Source organism: Alnus glutinosa, chromosome 6 (genome assembly GCF_958979055.1).
Source record: "Alnus glutinosa chromosome 6, dhAlnGlut1.1, whole genome shotgun sequence".
NCBI classification, from domain to species: Eukaryota; Viridiplantae; Streptophyta; class Magnoliopsida; order Fagales; family Betulaceae; genus Alnus; species Alnus glutinosa.
This window is the reverse complement of record NC_084891.1, coordinates 22028119-22045022: the sequence shown is the minus strand read 5'-3', so window position 1 is coordinate 22045022 and position 16904 is coordinate 22028119. Positions and strand designations below refer to the sequence as shown.

Here is a 16904-nt window from a genome sequence, read left to right as displayed (position 1 = left end):
TAATACTTAATTATAAAAATAATGAAAGAAAAAACTATGAGTTATAAGTGAAGGTTTATATATATATATATATATATATATATATATATATATATATTTGCCGGAAGACTGCATATGATTTGATTGTCAATCAAAAGGCTTTCTTTCGTTATTATCCATTAGAAGAAACAAATTTATCAGAAGATATAATATCCTAAAATACAACTGAAATAATCTTCAATACAAACTTGTTCATCAACATGACAACATAGCCTCCTTCAATAGCAACATGATCCTCTCCCGTTGAAACTTTCAATTAGAGAGAAGCCAGTTAGTTATACAAGAGGGTATTTTTATAATTTTACATTGTGTAAAATTATAAAAATACCCTCTTGTATAACTAACTGGCTCATTTCCAGTTCCTTTTAACTGGAGAGGATCTAGCTCCCCTTCAATAGTCCGTGAGCCACTTCGTTTGCTTCTCTCCTCTTGATATGATTTACTTACCACGATTGCAAATCGTTCAGAATCACTTGGAATTTTCAATTATGCTCTATTTCTTTCGACGTAAAATATTTTTTAAAAAATGTTTTTGGCATTTTTCGATGTTTGGTGTGGGCAAAAATAATGGTCAACGGAAATTGTTTTCAGTTTGACCGTAAAAGCCTCCTTAATTTTTGAAAAACGATTTTCGGTTTTTAAAATTGTAAATCATTGTCTAGATTTAAACTATTAATTCTTGCACGCACGTTTGTGGGAATCCGCTACCGCATTGGAGTTTATTGGTAGCCCGACTCTACCGTCGAAAATCCTCAAATTTTGGTATCCGATTGTCAGAATCCGGTAGCACTAGCCGAATTGTCATTGGAATCCGGCCGGTGCCAAAAACTGGCCAGCCTAATTTGGCTGAAATCTAAAATTTAACCACAATCATTTACTCCACTCTAACTACAATCATTTTACAATGTCTTCTCAATGTTTTTATTTTTGCCATGTCTCCCAAATCTACTATTGGGATGTTCCGCGTCCAAAATGGTAAATGATAAAACATCCTAAAATAAAAAAATCCAGAAAGTGGAAAAAAAAAAGGCGAAAAAAAAAATTCTGCCTTTTTTTTTTCCTCTATGTTTTTTGCCTTCTTATTTAAATTAATTTTTTTTTTTGTCTTCATTTTTTCAATTTTTTTTTTATCTTAGGGTATTTTTGTCATTTGTGCGTGGATGAGGGACATTGCAATGTTACGGTTAATTAGGATTATGATTAGAAATTATATTAGCTTAGAATTTGTTTTAAAGTAGAATTTTAATTTATTTAATAAGGATTAGTAGTAATCAACTAGGATTAAGATTAGTTATATTTTTAAATTATGTTTATCATTAGTTAGGTATTTTCTATCTTTATCTTAATTTAAGTGTCTATTTAAATACACCATAAAATTAATCAGTCAAATAATTTATCAAACCTTATGATTGTAAGAGTTGAAAATTCATTTAATTACTCATAGGAGGCCTATGACTCCTCAAATTGTCAATTATCCTACCAAATTTCTCTTTCGATGATTTTTTATCCTACATTACGTATGCACGTAACACCCAACCACGACCGTGGCATAGAGGGCTGGGTCATACCCAATTGTTGCAACCACAATTTGGTCTCAGCCTTGTCCCAAAAAAGATATGACATGTATTAAAGGATGGAAGTGAGTAAAAATTAGACCTAGCTAAGATGTGTGGCGTTCCAAAATGCACATAAAAATATCATAGAAAATGATGCCATGTGTTAGGATTTTCAATTAAATCTTGTAAAAAAAATTTAAAATACCGGTGTTTTTTTTTTTAAAAAAAAAAATATTAATTTTTTTTTCAAAAATTTAAACATAGGTATTTTTGCAAATGTCGTTAAATTCGGACTAATGCCGCAATTTTCGCAATTTTTTTATTATTTTTTTCCTTAAAAAATATGAGTATTATGAGAATTTTGACATCATTTCTTTAGGATTTAAATGAATACCTTAACAGATGGTGAAAATTGAAAGATGAATACACTAAATTGACATTTTTTAAAATTTAAAAATATGATTACAAAAATAATGAAATATTAGAAGTTAGAAGTGAAATTTTCTCTAACATCATCCTATTCTATTAAGGGATGTTCTTCTGCAGTTGGAACATTTCCTTTTACTTATGATAGTCTTGATTTTAGATTGAGAATCCTAACTCAAGATTCTCCAAATAAGTAGTTTTTTTTTTTTTTTTTAAAACAAAAAAAAGGTTCCGGTAATAAATTCTCTTTAAGGTATGGCCCATATGGCCGTATGCCACATGTATTTTATTGTGATTTAAATTAAACACAATTGCATGTGTTCTGTAATTTGTTCCAAATAAAGAATATAACTTGTGGAATCAAATAAGCCAGAATTGATTTTATTCTTATTCTTATTCCTTGATGGGATGACTAAATAAGGTAACAATAATGATCGAGGGTCTCTGACCTACTTATAAATAAAGCATATGCATTCCATCAATAAGGAATTAGTAGTCATAGGTTAGAAGAAACTTCTCTATTAAATTATTATTATTAGGTTTCTATTGTACAGATTCTTTGATTCGCTTGAGTAAACATGCATGGATGGAGGCGTATGGATGGAGGAAATTATGAATCCTTCCGCTACGTTAATTTAGCATAATAATTGTTTTGTATGCTAATCGTTCCAAAAAAAAAAAAAAGCGAAAAAAAAGTGGAAAAAAAAAAATACATTTTATCCCTCTAAAGTTTGACAATTTCTTCACTTTTGCCTTCGATGTTTAAAAAGCGGTAATGTACCCTAACAAAATCTTCGAAATTTTCAATGTAAGCACAATTTTCGTCTTCTTTGACGAAAAATAGCACACGTGCGCCGCCCGTGTATTTATTTATTTTTTTTCATCTTCCTTCTAATCATCTTCATCCCCACTCACTTCCCCCACCAATCTCTTCCAAAACCAATGCTCCCTCCACACTCTGTCCATCTGTTCAATAGGCACGTTCTTAGTCTCCGGCAATAGCAAGTACATAAACACGGTCATCACCACCACCCATCCACCAAAAAAGAAGAAGATCCCGGCCCTGAAGTGACAGAGCATAGCAAGAAATGTCTGAGCAACTATGAAAGTGAAGACAAAGCTCACTGCCACCGTAATGCTTTGCCCAGCTGATCGAATCTCCAACGGAAAAATCTCACTTGGAACCAACCATCCCAACGGACCCCATGACCACCCAAACCCAGCAACATACACGCATATCAAAACCAGAACAGAGTATGCAGACCCCTTGCCTATCCCGCCATGGTCGCCTAGCTGACCTGCCATTATTCCTCCAACCAAAACTTGTGAGATGAACATTTGAATACCCCCTATTGTGAACAGAGCTCTTCGGCCTAGTTTGTCCACTACCAGCATGGATACGAAGGTTGAGCTAGCACCAACAATTCCCGTCATTACCTGGTAGAATATAAATTAAACGATTAAATTTATCATTTTCTCCCGTTCGCTTAAACTTTTGGGATAAACGATAGAGGTTCTGAATTCGAACTCTTTCGTGATTTAATATTACCGCAGACAAAAGTGACGCACTTTCCCCTAAACCAATCGTCCGAAAGAGTATCGGGGCATAGAAGGCGATGACATTGATCCCTGTCACTTGTTGGAAGAAAGGTATGGCTATTGCCATTACAAGTTGAGGCCTGTATCTTGTTTGTAAAATTTTCTTGAATGGGTTTTCAATGGTTTTTGATATGGAGCTGGCTTTGATGAGATCGTCTAATTCTGCTTGGACATCGTCGGTGCCTCGGACGCGTTGTAGAATTAGTTTGGCCTTTTGGTGGTCGTTGCTGCGCTGGATTAGGCTGTTGGGCGTTTCCGGGAGGAAAAATGCACCTAGTGTTAGAATTGAGGCTGGGACGGCTGCCATTGCTAGAGAGATTCGCCAGCCCCAGCCAGCTTTGATCTTTTCGGTGCCGAAGTTGATGAGATTAGCTGATAGAGCACCAATGCCAATACTGAACTGAAAGCCATTGTTGATTGCTCCTCTGTATTTAGGTGGTGCCATTTCAGAGAGATACAGGGGGACTGACTGCAAAGAAAAGAATATTGCTGAAGAAAATGATAGTCATTACGAATTATCCAATTCAGAGATTTTCTATGGATGTATGAAAATACCAGTCTAATAATGTCAAGAGCGAAGAAGCTCATAATGAAATGAAAAAAAAAAAATAAAGAAAACAGAGAATTTGGTGTTACAAATCTACTCTATACTAGAGAATAGCCCGAATGAGCTACATTATGCGTTTATTTCTTGAGGCTTCTATTTATAAAAGAATTTGGGTAAGGGAATATAATACTTGTATGGTCGGTGGAGATAATATTAAATCAAATTTGAATACAATCAAATTTGATGACCTAAAAGGTAGGAAATTACAATTAAAAAGAACTTATTTCTTAATATAATTCTTACAAGCTAGTCTAATAAAGTGACATGTGTTCTTAAAGCATATGAGAAACGCATGCTTTCTTATTAATGTCATTAAAAAGACACGTGTGAAGCAGATGCTATTAAAAAATGGAAAAATCATTTTAGCCCCTATATTTTTATTTGATTTGAATTTAATCATTGAATTTCTAATTTCAAAAATATGGTCCTTAGATTTTGCCCAGATTTTAAGTAGGCCCCTCTATCACTTTTTTATCAAAATGAATGATTTGTTATATGTCAAGTGTGTCTCAATTGACATGTTGGCGTTTATATCCACACCAAATATCAATGTCATATCATTAAGTACCAAATCATTCATAAATAAAAATAAAAATAAAAAACAAAAAAATAAAAGACCCTAACTCTAACTCCCAAAACAACAACCATCTTCTTTATCATCTTAATCTTCAAGATTTATAGCGTTAGAGGAAAAATCATGGACTTTGACGTTGAGATAGACCTTGTCGTGTCAAATGAGACACATGTAACAAATAGAAAAATTGTTAACTTTGACGATAAAGTGATAGATGACCTAATTTAAAATTTGAGTAAAACTTAAAGACCTTATTCTTAAAATTAAAAACCCAATGACTAGATTCAAATTAGATGAAAACTTAGAGGTTAAATATGATTTTTTTTCATTAAAAAAATATGTACTTCTCACATGCTAAGGAACACTTGGCAATTTATTAGACTGATTCATAGAAGAACCGGAGAAATTTGACCAAAAACAATTAAATAAATGAAAGAAAAATTGAATTATATATAATATACTACCTGGTTGGCGAAACCAACACCAACTCCAAGCAAGACGCGACCAAATATAAGCATGTAGACATTGGAAGCTGCACCGCCGAGGGCAGCACCGGCAAGGAACGCGGCTCCTCCTACAAGGATCGACGGCATGCGTCCAAAAGTTCTGGTAACTGAGGAGGCGAAGAAGGATGCGAAAAGGCCAGCCACGTAGAGTGAGGATGTGAAGGAAGTTAACAATTGGCTATCAAACTTGCAATAATTGCTGATTTTGGTATCTTCTTTCATTCTAGTGAACACTTCTGGGAAGAACTTCTTGAGAAATGACTCCATAGAGGTAACTCCACCTTCAAAATTAATTGCTCAACTATATAATGATTTCATATTTTCTGGTGGCCGGTTAAAACACAACAAATAATAATAGTATCAATAACCACAGGAGAATGCTAGATTGATGTCGGCATGCATGTGATTGGAGGATGTTAAAAATCTATTTATCTTTAGTAGTTGATATGTCTCTTGCCAATTACACGCTAACACGTGTCATGAGTCGTAAAAGAATTGTAAAATAGTTGTAATTAAATACCACCACACATATAGTAATGTTGGAAAGAAGAACATTTTCTTGGATCCTGTTTCTATTAGGTTTATGTTTGGTCCTTAGAGCACTAACAACAACTTTTCAAAACATTAGGAATGCTACAGTGTTACTCAATATAAAATATATGTTGTGTGCTTGGGTTTGTGATCGCGTAATTGGCCTATGGATGGGCAAATCAGCAGGATTGGACTTCCTGATTTACCTATGGTGAAGGGTGATGAACTGGTACGAGGTATTCGAGTTACCTCTGCCTCCTAATTCAACTATGAAAGTTGGGAATTTTGTGGTAAATATGTTGTCTGCCTTTATTATGAATCAAGACCTCTATAAATAGAGGGTACAGAGCAGAATAGAAATTATGGAATTATATCAAATCCCTTATTCCTAGGAGTGGAAACCAGTATCCCTTACCGACTTTTCCATTCCTAGCCTTCTCCACCTCAGCCGCCACTTGTATCCTCTCCTTGAACCCTAGTGAAGTCTTCTTTAGTTAGGTTTTCATTTGCTTCCTGCCCACGTTTCCTACGTCTCATATAGGTCCGTAACACTCCCCCGTCCTTCAAAATGCCCTTGTCCTCAAGGGCAAAGGAAGGAAAACAAACCTCAAAGTTGGAGAGAGGCACCCATGTGACCTCTGCAGGTGAAAGGCCCTGCCAATGCACCATTACTTCAGGAACACCCTGGTGGCTACGTTGGCCGATGATAGCTTGAGGGAGGAGCTGGCTGTCCTCGTGGAGAGTGGGAAATGGTCTTGAACCGGTACCCCATCCCCAACCCATTTCTTCAAAACCGAAACATGGAAAACATCATGAATCTTAGCCTGAGGGGGAAGAGCCAGCTGGTATGCTACTGGACCAATCAGCTTGACAACCCGGTAAGGACCATAGAACTTAGGAGAAAGTTTCAGATTACCCCACTTGTGAACAGATTGTTGCCTATACCCTTGGAGTCGTAAGTACACCTATTCCCTTCTGAAAAAACACGCTTAACATGAGACTTGTCGTACACCTGTTTCATGCGATTCTGGGCATCCAGCAGCTGCTGGCGAACCTCCAGCAAGACCTGATCGCGGCTGAGCAGTGCCTCTTCCACAGCAGTGGAACGAGTAGTCCCAGGAATGAATGGTAGGAGCGGAGGAGGAGGTCGCCCATAGACAATTTCAAATGGAGTACACTTAGTAACAGAGTGAAAACTCATATTGTAACAATACTCGACCCATGGTAGCCACTTAGCCCATTGGTGGGGGGAAGAGCTAGTAAAGCACCGCAAATACATCTCAATAGTGCGATTCACAATCTCCGTCTACCCATCCATTTACGGGTGATAAGCGGAACTAAAGTTAAACTTGTTTCATGCAAGTGGAAAAGCTCCCGCCAAAAAAGTCCAGTAAACACGGGGTCTTGATCACATACGATGGAAGTGAGAATTCCATGTAAACAAAAAATAACATCAAAGAAGGTTTGATCCACCTGTGGTGCCGTGTAGGGATGCTTGAGGGGGGTGAAATGGCCATACTTGGAAAGACAATCGACAACCACAAAAATAGTAGTGCGACCGTAAAACCTTGGAAGGCCGTCAATGAAGTCCATGGAGATAGCCGTCCAAATCTGTTCAGGAATGGGCAGGGGTTGCAGTAGACCCACTGGCTTGGTGGCTTCAGCTTTGTGACACTAACAAATGTCACAATATCTGATGAAGGTGCGGAGCTGCTGCTGCATGTTAGGCCAGTATAAAATAGACCGAATACGTTGTAAACCCTTGTGATACCCTTCATGCGTGCTGTTATGGAATTCTGCGATTATGGCCGCTGCTGTGGGGGATTCAACCTTGAGGTAGACCCGGTTTTTGAAGTAGATAAGCCCTGCTTGCATGTACCATGGTCCCACCTCTTCATTCTGTTGAATGCGTGCTACCAAGGCCTAGAGATCCGGATTGTGTTGAACTTCCTGCTGGATAGGTTCAACCCAATGAGGGATAGGTGCTGAGAGGGCCATGAGAGTTCCTTCCACTTGGCGAGAGAGAGCATCAGCAACGCGATTATCGTGCCCATGTTTGTATTCGATCGTGAAGTCATACCCCAAGAGCTTAACGAACCACTTTTGTTGAGCCTCGGTGGTGATAGTTTGATCCCACAAATATTTGAGGCTGCGGTGGTCGGTCCGTACCACGAACCGCTGGCCCAAGAGGTAGGGACACCACCTTTGAATGGCAGTGACGAGTTCAAGTATCTCCTTCTCTTAGGTGGAGAGGCTGAGGTTACGACCATGGAGGGCCTGGCTGAAGTAAGCAATGGGGCGGCGGTCTTGCATCAGAACATCCCCTATGCCGTTACCAGAAGCATTGCACTCAATGACAAATGTTTTAGAAAAATCGGGCAAACACCGGTGCCTTTGTCATGGCTTCTTTAAGACGATCAAATGAATCACTGGCTTCCTCATTCCACCCGAAAGCATCCTTCTTCAAGAGTTGAGTGAGAGGTCGGGCAATAGTACCATAATTCTAAATAAACTTTCGATAGTAGCCAGTAAGTCCAACGAAGCCCCGAAGAGCCTTGGTGAGTGCAAAATATTGTATAATTGGGCCCCTTAATTTATATTTGTTAATCCCTTAGTTTTGTTATTTTCTAATACTTTTTGTTAGTTTTGGTATTTTAGTGTTTTGCAGGTCTTTGAGAAATAATGTTGTTATTTTTGTGAATTGACATAAAGATGCAAGGAAGGTCCAAATCAACTTTTTCTCTAGACTTGTGGGGACCAAATCAAGCACATATCTCCCTCCATAATGGGCAGCAGCTCTACACGTTATTGGCAAAAAGGTTTTGGAAGAAAATCCTTCAAATTCCAAGAATTTAATGAAGTGGCAAAATCCTTTATTTATGGAAAGAATCCAGATTGAGCACGTCACTTTATTTTCATCATAACTTTCGGCTCAAGAATTGGATTGCGTTGAATTTAGTGGCATTGGAAAGCTAATGAAAAATGCAACAAATAAGTCAGAAATATGTTTTTCCTATTTTGGACTTTTACTATGCCCAAATTGCCCCTCAATAAAAGAGTGCAAATCTGTGCGGATGTGGAGTCTTTTTCCTACTTGGATTGGAACTTCAAAGGATGTGTATGAGTAGGGGACCATATCATGCAGATTTTCTTTCCAAAGCAAATGCCTTTCATGCACAAGTTAATTTTCTTTCCATATACTCCTGGTGATGGACGTGTGGAGCACAAATCAGATTGACATGTCATGATTTCTTTTCATAATTTTTACCAAGACACATGGATTCAAGATCTGATTTATTTCCATCTTTGGGCTGCTGTGCAATTAATGTAAGATGTGATTCTTTCCTTAGCTAGACCACCAAGAAAGTACCAAAAAGACCTTGCAAGCTCTTTAAATACCATGCTTTGTTCTTCCGAAAGAGGGGAGAGGAGCGAAGGAGCACAGAAGAGCATAGAGACGCCAAGTTGGAATTTTATTTTCTTTGTTTTTAATTTATGTTTAGTACTTTGATTATGGAATTTATTTTCATAAACATGAGTGGCTAAACCTCTAGCTAGGGTTAGAGGTGAAGCCTAGTATTTTTATTATGTGTTCTTGAGACCATGTTGTTTGTTCTTCATAGATGAATGATTAAATTTTGGGGATGATTTTTTATTTGAGAGTAATTTAATGGGACAAGTTTATTTTGATTCCTTATGATTTTTGTTTATATCAAATGCTTACTTTGTTTGATTTGATATGATTCGAAAATATATGGAATGCTTAATTTATTGTTTCATGTTTTTGAAATCAAATTCTCAATCAACCCATGTTTAATCTATTTTATATTTTTTTTTATGTCTCATGAATATATAATAAGATACTAGGTGGATCCTTGAAACCCTAGTCTTTTCCAATATTATCTTCAAAATCAAATTTATTTATTTTAGTTTTATAGTTTACTTTTTAATTTAAATTATATTCCTCTGCTCCACTTTCGAGTGGAAACCAAAAGCAAAAATTCATATTTTTTTATTTATTTTTCTTTTCTGCAAAATAGTAAGAATTATTCTCTCGTGTCTAATCATTCCTTGTGGATCGACCTCGGACTTACTTTGATTTATTACTTGCGAAAACCTACACTTGGGTTTGCACCCTTTGTGGTCCAAGAAGCCTTGATGTTGGAGGGTTTGGGCCAAGCCAGCATTGCTTGGATTTTGGCAAGATCCGCAGCGACTCCATTCTGCTCAATAAAATGGCCTAGGTAGTTCACCCACTGTTGGCCAAAACTACACCTGTCCCTTCTAACAAACAAGTGATTAGTTCTCAAAATGTCAAAGACACAAGTCAAGTGATATAGATGGTCCTCCCAAGACTTACTATAAATTAGTATGTCATAAAAAAAACGAGAACGAACTTACGTAAATAACCTCGAAAGATGTCGTTCATTAAGGACTGAAAAGAGGACGGAGCATTAGTGAGGCCAAAGGGCATAACCAAAAATTCAAAGTGCCTATGATGCGTCCAAAAGGCTGTCTTTTCCACATCCTGCTCTTGCATCCGAATTTGATGGTACTCGGAACGGAGGTCCAGCTTTGAAAAGTACTGCGCGCCATGCAATTCATCCAACAGTTCATCAATTATCGAAATCGGATATTTATCCTTGATAGTGATCCGATTGAGGGCGCGATAACCCAAACATAACCTCCACGAACCATCATGCTTCTCGACCAATAAGACCGGAGAGGAGTATGGACTAGTACTGGCTTGGATGATCCCATTGTTAAGTAAATCCAGCACTATTTTTTCTCTCATTCTTTTGATAATGGGGGTACCTGTAGGGCCTCACGTTTACTGGGGAAGAGCCTTGAATCAGGAGAATCTTGTGGCCATGAGGTCGCATAGGGGGCAGACCTTGAGGCTCGTCAAAGATATCTTGGAACTCTTTAGGAGACGTTGAAGGTCCGGACTATTTACACCCGGGCAGTACTGCTCGACCCCCAACTGTACTGCAAAAAGTTGAAGGAGGACACCCTCACTATTGCGTCGCAATTCCTTCTGCATCTTTGGACCTTCCAGTATTTTGTTCTTGGGTGCCGCTAAGCCAACCAACATGACTTTCTTCCCTTGCCATTGGAAACTCATGCAGAGCGAGGAAGAATCCCACAAGATGGGACCTAGCATCTTCAACCATTGTGCCCCTAAAACTGAGTCATATCCCCGTAAATCAACAAGAAAAAATTCCAGCGTAAATAAGGTACCTTCCAACCAAACCGGTATCGCAGAGCACTTCCCCTTGTTGGCAAGCCTTTCCCCGTTAGCCACCAGAACTAAAAAGGCCGTGTGTTTGTTTGGTTCCAGGCCCAATCGCTCCCCAATTCAGTGTTCAAAAAATTGTATGCTCCCCGTGTCCGCCAACAGAATTACCCAGGCCTTTTTGATGGTTCTAGCGATGCGCATCGTCTGCGGGGTTTGCACACCTGAAATTGCGTGGAGGGAAATTTCCGGAATCTCGAGCTCGTCGTCCTCCCAAGTTTCTCGTGCCCCTTTTTCGTTCGGGAGTTCATTATCTTCCTCATAAATTCCCTTGATCAGAAATAGTTTCTTACACCTGTGCCTCGGGGAGAACTTGTCGTCGCAATTAAAATAGAGGCCTTTGTCCCTCCGTTCCTTCAATTCGGTTGGGCTCAACTTCTTGATCACCGGGGGGATCGGTTCCGCATAAGGCTTGCGGATGGTAAGGGCGGTGTATTCACCTGGCCCATGATTTTCCTGAAGTCGTAGAAATTTGCCTCATACAACCGTGCTAGATCCACTGCAGCCGTAAGATTGGGGGGCCGAGAGGCTTGAACTTCCGGCCTTATGCTCTCCTTTAGCTAACTTATGAACTTGCTAACCTACTGTGTTACCGAGAGACGACCAGCCCTGCTTAGCAAACGCTTGTATTGCCCCTGGTATTCCCGCACCGTTCCTGTTTGGCGTAACTTGGTTAGATCACCAAAGCAATCATCAAATTGGGTGGCACCGTAACGCACATTCAGCCCGTCCTTCAGAGTTTCCCACGAAACTTGCTCCTCACTTTCCTTAAACAGTTGATACCATAGCTGTGCCTCTCCTTCCAGGTGATAGGCTGCCAACCCCACCTTTTCCTCCTCGGCAGTCCCCTGAAACTCAAAGAACTATTCCGCCCGACACACCCAACTTGTTGGGGGGGGGGGGGGGGGGGGGGGGGAAGTTTAACTTGGCAACCTTAGGGAAAGAGTTGCTGGATTCGGTCCGGTTGGGTCCTCCAGTTCGGACCTTGGAGGAACTTGCCGCATTGCTTTGCTCTTCCTCCCAATGGTTTGGATTTTTAGAGAGTAAAGCACCCAGCATCTCCTCTAATCGCCTCTGGCCCTCGATTATCTTCTCTATATCCTTCTGAATGCATTCGTCCCTTGCTCCTAGTTCCTTCTCCACACGCTCCAGTCGCTGTTCCATCTCTTCGAAACTTGGCTCTGATACCAAGTTGTTGTGTGCCTGGGTTTGTGATCGGGTAATTGGCCTATGGATGGGCAAATCAGTAAGATTGGACTTCCTGGATTTACCTATGGTGAAGGGTGATGAACTGATACGAGGTATTCGAGGTACCTCTGCCTCCTAATTCAAGTACGAGAGTTGGGAATTTTGTGGTAAATATGTTGTCTACCTTTATTATGAATCAAGACCTCTATAAATAGAGGTTACGGAGCAGAATAGAAATTATGGAATTACATCAAATCCCTTATTCCTAGGAATTCTTTCTATAAAAGAATTCCCTTATTTAGTAATACCCTATTATAGTGGAAACCAGTATCCCTTATTACTAGGAAATACTGTCCTTACAAGATGATTTCCTTCCTACCGAAAAGGCTTGCTGGAAGAGCACCGACTTTTCCATTCCTAGCCTTCTCCACCTCAGCCGCCACTTGTATCCTCTCCTTGAACCCTAGAGAAGTCTTCTTTAGTTAGGTTTTCTTTTGCTTCCGGCCCACGTTTCCTATATCTCACATAGGTCCGTAACAATATATCTCTCATCTCTCATATTTTTGCCTTTTATTAGGGATTGTGTTGAGATTTTGTAAAAAATGTGAGGGTAGGTACAAAACTTGTATTTTGTAAAAATAATAATAATAAAATTTTAATAATATAAGAAAAGATAAGGGAAGTTGTTGTGAAGAGAGCCCCTTCTATAAGTATGGGCTGTAAAAGTGATGATTTATAGCTTCCAATAAGGAGTTAACACATACATCATTTAAGAAGACTAAATACAATAGACATGAGAGCATCGAAGCTTATGAAGAAAAAAAAAAAAAAAATCCTTTCAAGAGCCCAACCAGCCCTAAAAAAACACCACCTCCTCTCAGCCCAACACCGCTGCCGAATTCTGCCAAAAGCCACTGCCATCATCTTCTACACCTAGCCAAAGCAAACCATAAAACCCACTAACTTCCCAACACCCAAGACTGCTTCCGTTCAAAAAACAAAATCAAAAAATCCCCAAACAACACCACCATCGTGCCAACGCCACAACCAACCATGCGCCCATGCAATCCGGTGCTTTAGGGTCTAGTAGATTTAGTGTATTTTAAATGATGTGTTAAATTTTTATTGTAGGCTGTAAAAGTAGTGTTATACGTACAGATGGTCCGAATCGACAGTTTTTTCTACTGTAAAGTGTATTTGAATAAGGAAACAAAAAGTAATTTTGTTCCTTATAGTTGATTTAGAAAAGTAATGTGCAAAAATCATTTCTCTTAAAGAAAATCAAAGAAAAGTTGCTTCTAGCGCTCTTAGTAATTCTGTATTTGCTCAAACAAAAACTAAAACGCCCACTTAGGGTTGAGAGGCTGTGGTTACATTACTAAAGGATAAGATAGATATAATGCATGACATATATGGGATATTCGTGAAGTGGAAAATAAACAATCATCCAATATAATCGTACAGCATTTAGCATGAATCGGTTGGCTCAGGAAAAAGAAAAAGAAAGCAGAGTCTCTCTTGTGGTAAGAGTCACGGACCTGAAATTCCAATATCATAGCCGAAGATAACACCTCCCATGGCAGCCATCATACAAGATAAGACGAGAAACGGGGTGATCTTCCCATTGTAGTGCCCGCCTTCGCTTGTTATTGCTAAGCCTACAGCCATGGCGCCCTTTTTCCGAGCTCACTCACGCACCAGAGATGGCCGGAGATCGATCAGAAACCGTCTTCCTTGACTGGCAGAGATTATGGATCGAATTGGATTGTCAAAACAATGTGGGGTTGAATATAAAAAGTACGCAAGTTTGGAGTATATGGGCTTGCTTACACATGGTGTCCGAACAGAGGTGGATAAGCTTTTGGACCATCTCTGATTTTTCCACGAAAACAGATTTCATTGTATTATAATAAGAGAAACTGATACACTTATCAAATTATAATAATAATAATTCAAATATACGAAAACAGCGACAGGAAGAGAAATCGGAAAAACAAAATGTTATGAAAGTAGAATTCTACAGCGTCCCGATGACGTTACGTTAGCATGACTCATAAGCACATATTTTATTTGTATTAGAAATTTATCTTCAAGTAGAGATATGAGTACTTCATCTCCTATTCTGTGTCATTGTAATTCTCTTTTCTCTTATTTATAAGCGTGAGTGATTAATAAAAAATTAGCTGAAATTAATCTCAAACTTTGTGTTTGAAAATGTTTAAGTTCCTACAGAATCTAAAATATTTGAATTCTCTTAAAACGTAAAATCTATCCCGATATTTATTGGATAAATCATTCAAATAACAAAAAGTCGTATACATGCTTGACTAGCAACTAGGGGTGTAGCTAAGTAAAGGCTTGAGGGCCGGGTCCATGGCCCCCAAGCCCCAAGCTTTTCACCCCTCAAAAAAAAAAAAAAATTAAATTTTACTCCTATTTTTTTTATTTTATTTTTTTTAGTTTTAACCCCCTCAATTTTATTTTTTTTCAACTTGACCCAAAAAGTCTAAAATCTGGCTCCCGGTAGTGAGCGGCGCGCGCTTACGGTAAAACTAAGTATAGCTATAACGATTTGCTTTCTTGATCAGCTGCTTCGTATATTCTTTCCATTGCCATTAAGGCATTAAAGGATGACAAATTAAGAAACCGGGTTTCGGTGTGTTAAAAGAAAAAAGATTGGGAGAACTTTATTAATAATTTTGGATTTTTTATTACTTTTGAAAAATGAACACAAACTTTAAAAAGTATCAATTTAGAATATTCATCTTTTAATTATTTCAATTTCAATCATCCGTTAGAACTTTCCGTTAAATTAAATCCTGTCAATATTCCAAAAATACATTTTTTTAAGGAAAAAAATTTGTTAGGATTTAGGTATTGGTTAGAATTTAACGAAAATTTTAAAAATACCAATGCCTGAATTTTTGAAAATTTTTATAATTTTTAAAAAAAGATAAACACAGGAGTATTTTGAAAATTTTGATAGGATTTAACGGAAAGTTCTAACGGATGGTTGAAATTGAAATAAATTAAAAGATGAATACCCTAAATTGTTACTTTCCATAGTTTTGGTACATTTTTTCAAAAGTAATGAAAAATCAAGAGTTATAAGTGAAGTTCTAAAAAAAAAAAAAAAAAAAAAAAAGAAGTTTCATATTAAGTTTTCTCCATAGGGGAATATTTGTCATGGGCAAATGTCAACTACTGCAATTTGTTAGTACAAATGATCACTAACGGTTAAAGTATTGATTAAATAATTAAGTTTATCTCTTCTTATTAACGTAAGTTTTAGAGATAAATGATGATTTAGTATAATACCATAACAGATATCCTGAGTTCAAATCCTATTTTCTTTATTTATCTCTTATTTTAATTAAATATTACACATGTTGAGCCTCACCTATTAAAAGAGAGCCGAAAAAGTGTTAACGTATTGATTAAATGATTAAAATTACGTCTTCTTATATATCATATAATTAAATGGTTCTTCATATTTTTATTTATTTTAAAAGCAGCTAAATTGCAAGATTTCAATGGTATTGGCTACTGAAAACGAGTTTCAATGACAAGCAAACGAAGAATTGCCATACCTAGCTAAAAGACTTCCCAATAATGCATGGGCAAATGTAGTTCCAGTAGTGCTAGAGTAATGATATATATCACTCCATCCCCAAAGCAAAATGAAGCATAGCACCCTTTGTCACCTCATCCTAACTGCTCCTATATTCGTCGCAAGGAATCGGGTAATGCCCTTTATATGGCCAACAAATACATAATACTATTTGACTTTTATAATTGTAATGCTCCGAAGAAATTAATTAACGGACAATTAACATACTGTGCTCCTCCCCGTGTTACCTATCGAGAAATAAGACCGATAGATCTAAGAATAATTATCAACGAGCTTACAGCGGAAGAATTAATAAGATTGCCAATTTCATAAATTATAACGGACAAAGTAATAACTTAAAAATATCATAACGTAAAGCATAATCATCTAGTGTTTCGACCTAAGACCCGTTATCAAGTCAAATATAAAATATTGCATGCCAAGTCTTAAAGCTTCCAAATTAGCACGAGTCTAAACTAATTATCCCAATACGGTAGCCAGTAAATGTCATCAAAAGTCATATCACAATCCTGAATAACGTTAAAGTCGAGTTCATAATCAACAGGTGGACACTCCAACATGGCAGGATTGCATTGCAAATGACACCAACAACATGAACTCTATGAAATCATGCACCTTTCACATCCTTTCAGTCATCAAGAAATCAGACAGACCAAGCTAGGCCTAGCTCTTCAAGTATATCAGTCTCGTCAAATCCTTCAAACCCTTCGGCAATAAAGTTTCCCTCCTCGGACCCGACATCACTAGATAAGCCCACTATAAAATAACACATGTTTTACAAGATTTGTAGGGGATTTCATCTTTTGGAGTCGATTGGGTGTTTGAAGAGCATCAACCAGTATGTTTGTTGCCATCAAGTGTCACTTTTGTAATAGGCAACAATGTTAGGCTTAATCTCTAAATAAGTTTGATATTATATATAAAGTTGTCCGTTTAGTTTATAATTAGTTT

At 37.7% G+C, this 16904-nt stretch overlaps 1 protein-coding gene across 2 annotated transcripts; it reads right to left on the bottom strand.

Annotated features, from left to right (window-relative positions):
- Positions 1-2811: 2811 nt before the first annotated feature.
- Positions 2812-14129, bottom strand: LOC133870885 (hexose carrier protein HEX6). Of its 2 annotated transcripts, XM_062308143.1 has the most exons (4): positions 13861-14129; positions 5266-5588; positions 3571-4089; positions 2812-3458 (listed from the first exon to the last, which is right to left on the bottom strand). In XM_062308143.1, the coding sequence occupies exons 1-4, from the start codon at positions 13988-13990 to the stop codon at positions 2913-2915; spliced, it is 1518 nt and encodes a 505-aa protein (XP_062164127.1). In that variant the 5' UTR covers positions 13991-14129; the 3' UTR covers positions 2812-2912. The 2 variants fall into 2 exon arrangements, with proteins under 2 accessions (XP_062164127.1, XP_062164128.1); XM_062308144.1 differs by lacking the exon at positions 13861-14129 and having other exon boundaries at positions 3571-4109; positions 5266-5480.
- Positions 14130-16904: the final 2775 nt, after the last annotated feature.

Coding starts and splice junctions, on each gene's coding strand:
- LOC133870885 (XM_062308143.1), bottom strand. CDS start 13,990: ATGGCTGTAGGCTTAGCAATAACAAGCGAAGGCGGGCACTACAATGGG. Junction 5,589..13,860: donor CTATGATATTGGAATTTCAG/GTCCGTGACTCT, acceptor TTAATTTTGAAG/GTGGAGTTACCTCTATGGAG. Junction 3,459..3,570: donor GTGCGTCACTTTTGTCTGCG/GTAATATTAAAT, acceptor ATATTCTACCAG/GTAATGACGGGAATTGTTGG.